The sequence below is a fragment of the Triturus cristatus genome, chromosome 4_1, assembly GCF_964204655.1.
Source record: "Triturus cristatus chromosome 4_1, aTriCri1.1, whole genome shotgun sequence".
In the NCBI taxonomy this organism is placed as follows: domain Eukaryota; kingdom Metazoa; phylum Chordata; class Amphibia; order Caudata; family Salamandridae; genus Triturus; species Triturus cristatus.
In genome coordinates this window covers 1,105,645,498-1,105,657,975 of record NC_140585.1, presented here as the reverse complement: position 1 = coordinate 1,105,657,975, position 12,478 = coordinate 1,105,645,498, and the positions used below count along the sequence as shown (strand labels likewise).

The window sequence follows — 12,478 nt, the reverse complement described above, 5'->3', positions numbered from 1 at the left end:
CCGTTAGACCTTCCTCGGCTCGAGACAGACAAGAGTTTTACAGGTTCGTGGTGTGGGCGGTTAGGATGGCGTCTGTTAACTTAGGTCGAGCTGTGGGAAGCGTGTTAACAGATAGGAGCATGGGCAGTGAAGAGGAGGGGCCGTCAGTCGCCTCGGGATCAGAGCCAGTGAGTGGCAACTTTTACTGTCGGTGGAGGTGTTTCAGTTTGTTATAGTGTTCTTGACCCTCAAAAGGACATAATTAAATTGCTTGAGGTTCAAGTCCGATGCTTGGATAAGGACATTACTATTATTGTAAAGGGAGATAGTCAGCTCCGCCATAAGGGTCGGGGATGAAAGCATGGTTAAACGATAACCATGTGGAGTTTTGGTCTGTTTGGTGCACAGCATAGAGGTGAGGGTCCTTCTCCACTGTGCTCTTTTGTTGATGTAGAAAATGAGATCAGTCACTATAGTGCCCTTATTTGAGATATATGCTTCCGATATCAATGTTTCAGGCCATCTCTTGAGGATATTGTGCTTAAAGGTCTTCTTAGCCTTTAGCGATAGGTTGGGAAGGTAGATAATCTCAACCGAGTTTAAACCAGATAGGACAAAGGGGTTAGAGACATGATAACTATTTTGTGCCATGTTGACTGAAGAGCGTAGTAGGCAGTGATTAAAAGAAGCACAAAAGAATAAATGGTGGAGAGGTAGCGCAATTATTAGAGGGTCCTGATGGAGGGCTGGGGAACGGCCGTTATCTCGCCTGTCCGTGTTGAGAACCACACTTCAGGGGTGAGCCAGTATGTGGGAGGGGGCGGTAGACTGGTTCTGGGGATCACGTTAAGAAATATAGGGGTAGGTCTGAGGCAGTAAAGACCCTAAGAAGATGGGGGGGGGGGCGTAGTGAGTACCGAAGGCAGTGTAGTCATGTGTCTAGTTTTCAAAGAAGTATCATAACTGAAACTAATATAATTTGCGGTGCTTAATGATCTTGCGCCATAGAAATAGGAACAACATATGTCTATGGTTAATACATCTTCATTTGTGGGCATTTTGTTTATTCTGTGGTCAAGCAAATATGAAGCCTGGCACAAAACCACATTTTTCACAGAATCAGTATTCGCTTACTACAGCTGAAAAACAAAATGGCAGATGAAATGGGTGTACTGTACATGCAGTACTCATAGTGCGAACTGAGGACTCTATATACAGTTCTCAGTTTTGAATATGAGAACTGCACAGGTACAAAAGCTCCCCTCCTCCTTAAGCCTCCACATTTAATTGTCCAGCATCATTGGTTTTTTCAAAGTAAGAAAGTTTATTTTAGGACTTATCGAAGCGCCGTCAAGGGAAGGGAAATGTAATTACCTGCATAGTAATTGCATTATGAAAATTACATTTCCTGGTCCCTGATAATGCTCAGGAATTTTCTAGCTTTGGTGCAAACCTGAGCTACTAGGCACATAAAGGATGAGATTGAAGTAGGAGAGGGAGTATCTGTGATGTGCGCCTCCATGCTGCAGACTGGTGCTATCAGCATGCTGTGCTCCCCTAAGAAAACTGCCCTGGATGGGGGCGGTAAGGTGAACCTAAGACAGGGGATTGGAACTGGGGAGGAATTGGGGAAAGGTGAATGCATAACATGGCTTGGGTGCCTTGGATTTTTTGCCAGTGAAGCACGTCAATTTTCAATCTTCAGGCAAATCATATAAAGAGGTAAGATTTCTCCTATTTCAGACTTAACCAGAGTTTTCCATCCACCTCGATTTGTAACAGTCGAATACTTTAGAAAATACCATATGAAAAGCTCAGAAAAATACGACAATGTGTTAGTGACTGCAGTAAATTAAATAATAAAAAAAAAAATCTACCATGCACTACTGTTTTGATCTTTCTTGAATCTGAAACTTGTTCTTAGGTTGTTGATAAGAAATGTAATAATAATGAGTAATTATGAAAGAGACATAATTTTGGAAGGGGAGTTCATTTTAGATCATTTATCAGTAAATCAGAAAATGTAATAGTCAATAAGTAGCCATGTGACACATTACCTGAGAAAGTGAACACAGTTGATTAACTCAATACGTTTATCTGTCTTCCTATCCCATACTTCCACAATATAGCTATTCTTCTTTGCCACATATATATATTTATCCACTGCCAAGGAAATAATATTTGCATCAGCAAACAATGGCTGAGGCGATCTGGAATAAAAAAAAACCAACATGCATTTTAACTGACATGAGTTCAAAATATTATCACAACATGCCCCACATAATAATTATTATTGATATTCAAATCAAAAAGTTTGTTTCCTCAACTATTCGCCATACATCCTGACACCACTGAACTGGTTTCCCATTAATAAACGCGACATATTATGGCCAGCATATAAAATCTTTAACCTAGGGGAAAATAGAAATTCCAGAAACAAAGAACTGGAGCTTAAAATTTCTAAATTTGAAAACAAAAAAACAAAACTCTGAACCAGTCTTTCTACGGGCAGAACCCAATATTCTGAACAACATTCCTCCAGAACTTTAGAAGGCACAATCGTATATAATATTCAATAAAGTAATGAGAGAACGCCTATCCCATTACTAAATTATAATTTCCTGCCACTTACCACCATTCCACTAATTACACATCTCTGATTCTCGACCTGCACTTCAGCATCCTATAGTATTCTTTCTCACATCTCATCTCTGGGTGAGATCTTAAAATCCACTTGGAACATTTGTTGATGTTTATATGAATGAGTTACTTACCTTCGGTATAAATGTAACTTGTAGAGACATAGTCTAGCCGCAGATTCCTCAACTTAGAATAGAATAGCCCCAGGAGTCAGACTGGATCCAGAAAACGTTTTCCCCAGCAGTACCTCTGCGCGCCGGGTGGCCGGCGTCGCCCAGCTCCGTCCTGACGTCGTCTACGGAAGTCACATCAATAGAGCCATAGAAGTCCCCCCCCCCCCCCCGGTCTTCCCTCCCCCCGGCGCGCTGATGTCAGTTTTCTACTGTGAAACATTTCCGTGCCACAACACGGAGCAACTACAAAAAAAGTTAGAGTATGGGAACAGTGTGTCAAAAAAGATAAAAAATCTTGGAAACGACAAGAAATCATAGAATGATGAGAAACATCACCATGTTGAATAAATGAATGGCATGGCAAACAAAGGACAGTTTGCAATCACAGGATGGAACTGTATAAAAGACAGTCTGTAACCACAGGATGTAACTGTAAAGAACAACAAGACTGGAACAACATGACGTATGGCAAGTGACCACAAGTGTGCAACAACAGAGAAGGTGGACCACACCACCCATAATGACCTATGGACTGTAGCATAGTCAAAAAGATCCCCAACCCAATCAACTGCAGCACAGACAAGGAGACCCCAAAGTAACGGGGAGAAATAGACGAGGGGGGAGGGAGGTAGAAAAACATGAGAATCCCCACGCCACAAGAACCAGGGTGGAGAAGCATGGAAGGGCACATAACCTAGCCACCCAAGAACGAGAATGGGTGGAGAGCCAACTTGCTAAAACAGAATGATACATCCTGCCCTGGAGGGAGGTGAACTAGAGTGGCCCTCAGGAAGACCAAAGCCACCTGTAAGGAGGAAAGTGGATAGAACCCAACCTGGAAAGGTCCTCGCAGAACGGGGAAGATGGGCGGGCGTTAGGAAATCTGCGGCTAGACTGCGTCCCTACCAGATGCATCGTTGCCAAAGGTAAGTAACTCGTTCATCTGATAAAGAGAACTTAGAATAGATACCAAAGCTATACCCCATTGGAGGAGGGTCTGCGACTGAAAGCCACCAAGCTCCCAAAGGTAAGTTATCCGTCAATAGCATTGACTGGAACAAGGTGGAGACAGCAATGCCAGCGCGGCTGACACCAGACCCATAATGTTCAGCAAAGCCAGCGTGGCTGACACCAGACCCATGAGCTCAGAGTGGAAGCATGAGCAAGGGAAACAAGGTACCACAATCCGTCAGAAGGCGGTACAAGCCCACTTTCACCCAGACAGGGACGAAACAAAATCACAGAACCAGAATGGTCAGAGCATAATGGCAGAATGCCATAAACCTCTGCAAGAGAAGTTAACTGAGTATAGGATCCCTGGGTCCGCAAGAGATAAAGTCCCAGAGAAGAGACTAAACAGTATGACAGAGTCAGAACATACAAATTGAGCGTGCACAACTGCGGATGCCCAAAAATGACATGTCAGGGGCAGATGTCATCATGCTGAGACATACAAGGTACGACTACCAGGAGATACATAGATGTGGATCATAAGAATACACATAAGCAGACATTGTGTACCATGAGAACCACACCACACAAATGCACAAGCCCAATGAGATGTAACAGCAACAGCATGAGCGCGTCTACCGAGAAAGACGGGCGCATCACCAGGTAGTCAACCAGCCTACCATACCCACAGGTTCAATTACCCAAGGTCACCAGCAAGCCGGACACACGCAACGCCACGAGGGAGGGAGAGAGAGAGAGAGAGAGAGAAAGAGAGAGAGAGAGAGAGGAAAGAAAACAAAAGAGAGAGAGAGAAAATGAGAGAGAGAGAAAAAAAAAATATATATATAGAGAGAGAGCAAGAGAGAGAGAGAGAAAAAAGAACCTGGGACTATCCACAGAAACCACAGAAAGGAAAACCCTGTATACTTGCTCTCTCGTGTGAGTACACCTCATGACATATATAGAGCATATAGAAATATAAGAAAAAGGCATGAAAATGACAACCAAGGGGAAACTCAAAGAGCAGCCATAGAGAATAGGGGGTCGCCCAAGTGGTACCAATGGCACCGATGTGAAACATATCAGGACATACAATGTCCATCCACTAAAAGGGGCGACACCAACCCCCCCGATCAGGGAAGGAAAGACTGAGCTTCCGCGATACAAGCGGGGATACTGACCACCACATTACTGAAGAAGAAGGAGTCAGTAATACCTAGAAATACAGTGTCAGAAAAGGTATATATGCAGAGACTGGATGATGCTAGAGATCATCCGGAGACAGAATACGTCCACTTAAATCGCAGCAGAGACCAGGAGAAGAAGCACCTGAGCCGTGTGCGGCAATGAACAGAAGAACTTGAGCCCTGTCCGGGGAAGGGCAGAGGAAAGCAAAGGGCACAAGTCAATACGCCGCAGACACCTGTCTGGCGAAGACTCCACTGCCCATAGGCAAACCCCAGACAGGGTGTGAGCTATGCAAAAAGCCAAAGCCCTTCCCAACACCAGGGAAGAAGAAAATACCATAGGAAGAGAACGTGGCCAAGACAGGGGCACAAGGAATACTATGGGCCCCCTGTGACAGCGCACACACCCAGTGTTGATCCACATGTGGTGCCCACCTAGAACACAGAAAGAAACCCTTCTGTAGAGGAAGGGAACAATGCACCCACATGGACGCGTACTCACGCTGAAGACAGCCAACGTTGTCAGGGGCATAACGAAGGCTGAAAGATGAGACAAAGGCAAGACAGGAGGACGTGAAATCCCCTGGGGTGAGCCGGATACGGCAGAACCCCAACAATACACTGGAGCAGGCTGCATCCACAGACGCAGGAGAGTGCTACGGAACAACCGTAGGCTGCAACACAGAAGCTCCAGAAGAGGGCCACGCCAGTCCGTGGGTCTCCTCAGAGGAGGCGTCCTACCACAGCAGGAAAACAGAACGAATTGAGAAGCCTACAGTATAACCCATAAGTAAAGTCCAAAGAAGGACAGAAAACATATGAAGAAGACTCCACGGGAGCCTCCAAAACTTCCTGGACAAGGAAAAGCAGCTACATTATAGCTAACGAATACCCCACATAGGGTACGTCACATCCCTATAAAAAGCAAGGGACACCTCTTGAGACAAGCTCATAGGCAGAGGAAAAAAATAAATGAACAAACAGCAGGCCCAACTGTACCAAACAAAGGGGAAAAAACAGCTGATCAGCCATACAGCCCATCTCGGAAACAATGCCTTGAACCCAGAGACGGAACCCAGAAAAGCAGTGACAATACTGCATACGAAATCAAAACTCCGCCCAGAGTATTAAAAAACCATGTGAGTCAGGGGAACCCAGACATGAGGCGCTGGACCGCCGAGTCGGCATGGCCGTCACACAGACTGACCCTATCAAAGGGCAGATCACTGAGTCGCTCCCGAACATTCTCTGGGAAACTGCCATCACATAGCAACGCATGGCGACACAGAGCAACTGACCTGGCCATAGCTCCACCCACAGAGTCAATGGTGTCCATGGCCGGACGGATGGACAACTGCGCCATGTCACGGCTATCCCGAATAAGCCGATCCAGGTGAGCAAAAAGGGAAGGAGTTGCTCGACTGATTCCCAAAGGGCAAAAGTAGACCAAGCAAACACTCAGGATGTGTTCAGGGACCGAATACCCGAGCTGGTGAACACAAAGACATAGTGGCCACACAACTCCAACCACCTAGACACCTGAGTGGGAGGAAGCAACGGAGGAGGCGAAGAAGGGAGCACTGCCTGGAACACAGGTCCTTGAGCCCTAAGTTGGAGGGACAAACAGGCAGGGTCATCTGGAGCCGGGCGATGGCGATGTGCAATAGCACGACCCGCGGGAACCACAGATGAGGGCCTGGCCCAAGTCCCCAGAAGGACGTAATGTAGTGACCAGCCAAAAGGCAACAACGTCTCCACATCCACCGTGCCCTGGTGAAGAATATCCAACAAAGGCTCCAAAGGCTGGGAGACAGAAGGCGGTTGCATCTGTAAGATATCCGCAGCCCTGTGAATCGCCCTCGCAAACGCTGCGCTAGCCTCCATGGCCATCCGAGGCGGTGACAGCGAGTCAACCGTAGGGGACGGTCTCAGGCTAATCCGTCCACCAAACGACAGACGGTCTACAGAATGATGAGCCAGCCAGTGCCCCATGGGCACCTGCTCCATGGAGCAGTGAAAAAACCCTAGGGTGGAGAACCCTCTGGGGTCACGTCCTCTACCAACAGAGGAACCAGCGTTTGCCGACGTCGAAACGGTGCCGGATCGATGTCGACGACCCCTGAAGAGGACTTGTCCGCCCGGCGTCGAGTCTACCTCCACCGAGGTGGGAACCTGCGGGAAGGAACGATGCTGACTCTGAGCCAAGCCCCGCGCTGCAGCTGCATCCAGACCCAGCGACGACGCAGGGAGCCCCACAGGGCTGTGCGAAGACACTGCAGGAGGGCCAGACGTCAGAGTGGGATGCCCCTACGGGCCGTGTCCCAAAGTCACAGCAACTCCAGACCTGGAGTCAAGGCACTCGGTCGGCGCCAAGGGCGAACCCGCCGGTGAGCCTCTGCCCCGAGTCCCTACCCCCACTGTGGGGCCCAAAGGCGTGCCAGGGAGAGGGGGTGACCCAAAAATGGCCTGCAGGGCCCTGGAATGGGCCTCCATCTAGGTCCGAGTCGCCCTAACACCAGGAAACGTTGGGAGGCTGTGTCAAAATGATGTGGTCTGTGGTATACAATCCAAAATATAAATGACACCCATTCAATCTATTTAGCTCAGAACTTGGAAATCTCAACAAATATGTGCTGATTTTATCTCCATTACATATTGCTTTATGCTAAATTTACTAATGTAGTCATATACATACATATATACATTAGAAAATTGATACATTATACACATAAAATCATGGAAAGCCCAAACAAGCAGCCTCGACATTCGTCCTTCGTCATTAAAAACCTTTTCCCAAACACATAGGTTATATCTCCCCGAATCTTCTCTTATATCTTCCTCATTTCTAATTCCACATCAACTAGAAGTAGCTTGTCAGGGTAGATGTTCAGGTAAGGAGGATTTGATGACAAAGCATAAAGCTCAATGAATCTCAGGCCAGATGTTATGGCCACAAGGAAGGCTATCTTGATGATAAGGAGCCTGAGACAACAGATGTGCAAGGCCTCAAAGGGAGGGCACATCAAGAATGTCAGGATTAGAATAATGTCATACTGAGGTATGTTAGAAACCTTTCAAGAATCTATGCACAATAGGGGATTTGAAGAGGGATGGCTGGTCACGCAACCGCAGAAAGGCTGAGAAGCACAAGTTACTACTTGTGTAACAATATATCTGTAAGAGATATTAGTTAGTGATAGATTTCTTACCTTAGAATATCCCCAGGCGTCAGACTGGATCCGGAAAACTTTCATCAGCAGTACCCCTGCCCGTCGATAGGCATCGTCGTGTGGCTCCGCGTGCGTCGCTGGCATCGTATTCGCCGAGATGATGTCACTGGAGCTACTTAGACACGCCCACACGCGTTGACGTCAGTTCTGTACACAACTTTCCGCAACAGGAATGCAGAGCCATGTAAGATACTTACCACTGGTGCCTACCTACCTGCACTACCTTCCCCCTGACAGAGGGAAGGAATGCCTTCAGTGCAAGAAGGATCGCCGAAGCTCCAGAAAGTTGATATGGAGCCGGGATTCCGCTGGAGACCAGAGGCCTCTGATCTCCGCCTCTGCCATGTGGCCGCCCCATCCCAGGAGGGACGCATCCATCACCACTGTGTGCTTCGGTTGGGGAAGGGAGAGGGATCTGCCGCTGACCCAATGCTGATTTGTGAGCCACCACTGCAATTGTTGTGCAGTGCCCTCCGAGATCTGGACGTAGTCGGACAGGTTCCCCTGATGCTGCGCCCACTGGAACTTCAGGTCCCACTGCAGAGCCCGCATGTGCCACTTGGCATGGTTGGTCAGCAGGATGCAGGAGGCCATGAGTCCCAGCAGCCTCAAGGTCGTCTTGACCGAAACCCAGGACGAGGGCTGAAAGATTGGAATCATAGCCCGAATGTCCTGGACTCGCTGTTCGGGAGGATAAACCCGAAACTGCGCCGTCTCCAGAACCGCTCCGATGAAGCAAAGCTTCTGGGAGGGAATCAGGTGCGACTTCAGCACGTTGATGGAAAACCCCAGGGAATGCAGGAGGTCACCCGTAGTCTGGAGGTGGAAGACGACAGCCTGGGGCGAGCCCGCCTTTAACAGCCAGTCGTCGAGATAGGGGAAGACTGGAACCCCTGAAACGCGCAGATGAGCTACGACCACCCCCATCACTTTCGTGGACACCCGAGAGGCGCTGGTAAGGCCAAAGAGGGCACAGTAAATTGAAAAAGCTCATGGCCTACCGAGAACCGCAGGTAATGCCGGTGGACCGGCAGGACGGGGATGTGAAAATAAGCGTCCTGCAAGTCCAACGCTTCTTATCCTTCTTTTCCAGGGGTTCCTCATCAATTGTCATAAGCACTGAATACAGTAGCTAGCCCATCCCACACACCTGCGGATTAATCCAAAACCTTTAATAGCTGTAGTTATAATTATCGAAAAAGATTCCTTAAAGAGACTTGCCCTACTTGAGTATCTGCCTGAGTCTAGGCTGTAATGCATGGTAAATGCATGTAAAGATCTCCTTGTAGCAGTTGTATATATCTCAGAAATGGGTAAATTTCTCAGTAGAGCAGCAGTTGTCGCCTTGCCCCTAGTGCAATGGGCCTTAGGCCTGGTAGGTGAGTGCTTGCTGGCTAACTGGTAGGGAAAACAATTATACAGTATACTATCCACCTTGAGATGGTCTGCTTGAAGGAAGCTATGCCTGTTTGCATCGGACCATAATTACCGAATAGACAGTCATTTTGCCTTTTATATTTTATTTTATCTAAGTAAAACTTTAGTTTTCATTTGATATCTAAGGAATGTAAAGCCCTCTATGCTGGGGTGGAGGGATTAGGAAAGAACGTTGGTAGAGAAATAGTTTGGTTAATATGAAATCAGAAACCACATTGGGAAACTAGGATGCGTTCTCATGATTACCCAATTAGCATGAAACACTGTGTAGGGTTCTTTAGCACATAAAGACTGAATCTCACTGACTCTACGTGTTGAAGTAATAGAGACTACAAAAGCCACTTTCCATGTGATGTTCTGTAAAGAGGATTTGTGTTTAGGCTCGAAAGGAGGACCCATAAGCTTAGAGAGAACAATATTAAGTTCCCACAGGGGAGAAGGTGACCTTACAGGAGGAAATACCTTCTTTAGCCCTTTTAAAAAATCTTTGACCACAGACACTTAATAGATAGAAGTCTGTGTAGGAGACTTTCTGTAAGCAGTAATGGCTGTGAGATGTACATTTAGGGAGGGAAATTGCAGACCAGACTGCGTCTAATGGAGGAGATAAGGTAAAATCACATTCTCTTGAACCAAAATTGGATGATGATCATTTTGGGAACACCACAAGTAAAACCGTTTCCATTTAAAGGAATAGGATTTTCTGGTAGAGGGCCTTTTGTACTCTCTGAAAATGTCCATACAATTCTATGGGAGACATAAATGTCCGTACTGGAATAATTTAGGAGCCGTGCTGTAAAGCTCAGCGAGGGAAGGTTGGGATGGAAAATTTGCCCTCCGAGCTTGTACAGGAGATCCTGTCTGCATGGCAATGTCTTTTGTGGTCTTTCCGATAGGTACAGCAGGTCCGGAAACCACCACTGGCAAGGCAATTCCGGTGCTATGAGGGTCATTCTGGGACTGGACTTGTACAGTTTGTTCATCACTGTAGGAATCAGTGGACTTGGGGGGAATGCATAAAGAAATTTCCCTGACCAGTCTATCAAAATGGCATTCCCCATCGACCCTGGTCAGGAAAACCTGGACATAAAGTCTAGGCATTTTTTGTTGTTTTCATCTGCAAATAAGGCGATTTGCGGATGCCCCCATTCCCGAAAGATGTCTTGCAAGACGTTGTTGTGTAGAATACAGTTGTGATTTTCAGGAATGTTGCAACTGAGGGAGTCTGCTTGAGTGTTTTGGACTCCTGGCAGGTGAATGGCTGAAATTGTTACGTTTCTGGCTATTAACCACTTCCAGATGGCCTGCACTTCCAGAGAGAGGGGTCGAGAGTGAGTCTTCCTTGCTTGTTTAGATAATACATTGTAGTCGTATTGTCTGTTCAGGCCAGCTTGTTGTTATAGATGGATAAAATAACTTTAGTGCTAGGTGAACCGCCCTTAGCTCCAGCATGTTGATATGATATTGCTGTTCCCTGTCTGACCAAAATCCCTGAGTCTGCAGAAGGACCATGTGAGCACCCCACCCCTGAAGGTAGGCATCCGTGATCAGAGTCTGTGTGGGTGGGTCCTGATGAAAAGGGACTCCCACCAGTTGGTTTTGCAGTTGGGACCACCATGGCAGCGATTGGAGAGCCACTTTTGAGAGAGTCAGTTTGTCAGTCCAACGGTTCAAAAACTGATTTCATTGATCCTCCAGAGATAACTGCAGAGGTCTCATATGCAATCTTGCATGAGGGACAGTGAATATGCAAGAGGCCATAAAAGCTAGAAGAGAAGCCACCTGTCTGGCTGATGGATGTGGAGTGTGAAGAAGAGTGTAGCACTTCAGACTGATTGAAGATAGTCTCTCCTCCGAAGGATTCACCCTTGTGGCTCTTGTATTTAGAGTAGCCTTCAGGTAATGCAGAATCTGAACTGGCTTGTGTACACACTTTCTGAAGTTGATCTGTAAACCTAGACTTTGCAGAGTCTCTGTAGTGTTTGTGACAGGGGAACTTTTTATTAGCCATCGTCTAGGTAGAGGTAGACGTAGATTCTCCACCTCCTTAAAGCCGCTGCAACCACGGCCATGCATTTTGAGAATGTGCAAGGTAATGATTTTAGGTCGAACTGTAGCACTTTGTACTGATAATGTTTGGATACCACTTGAAAGTGTGTGATACTTTCGGTGTTTTGGGGCGATTAGGATGTGGAAGTATACATCCTGAAGATTGATCGAATACATCCAATCCTCCTGATGTAATTGTGGGTAGATCTGGTGAGGGGTCAGCATCCTGAGCTTTTCTTTTTCAAATAAATTTGTTCAGAACTCTCAAATCCGGAATGGGTTGGAATTCTTGTTTGGGACCCTTCTTCTGCACCAGGAAATAGAAAAAGTAGATTCCTAGTCCCTGTTGAGAAAAATAAACTTTCTCAATGGCCTTCTTTTGGAGCAGACTGGCAACTTCTTTTTGAAGGAGGTCTTGCTGATGATATGATGGGTTTGTCTCATGGAACCGTGGGAGAAGGGGATTTGAAAAGAAGTGAGTACCCATTTTGAACAATATTTAGGACCCACAGGTCTTTTGTAATGGTGAGCTACTCGCCCAAGTTTTTTATGATACTTCCCCCCACAGGAGTGGGTAACGGAGAAGGGGGAAGTGATGATTCTTTGTTTGGCCAGTGGTTTGGTAGAGGATTTGGGTTGTCGCTGAGCTCCTCTACCATGAGCTGGTCTGCAGGCATGGTAGTTAGGCCGGCTTAGATGCTGTTGCAAGGTCCAGTGAGGGGTCTGAACCCTCTGTTGGTAATAGTGTCTATCATAGGGTCTGAACTTTTTTTGGAACTCCTCCTGCTTCTCCAGCCCTACAGCCTTCAATGTATCCAGCTCAGCCTTCATT

The 12,478-nt window shown here is 46.9% G+C and overlaps 1 protein-coding gene across 1 annotated transcript in view; it reads right to left on the bottom strand.

Annotated features, from left to right (window-relative positions):
* The window catches only part of LRRK2 (leucine rich repeat kinase 2), a 1,602,077-nt gene that overhangs the window by 124,455 nt on the left and 1,465,144 nt on the right, over window positions 1-12,478 (bottom strand). Inside the window, exon 48 of the mRNA XM_085654107.1 lies at window positions 2,037-2,189. Within this exon, the coding sequence (XP_085510233.1) occupies window positions 2,037-2,189 (153 nt within the window). The remainder of the gene's footprint in view (window positions 1-2,036; window positions 2,190-12,478) is intronic.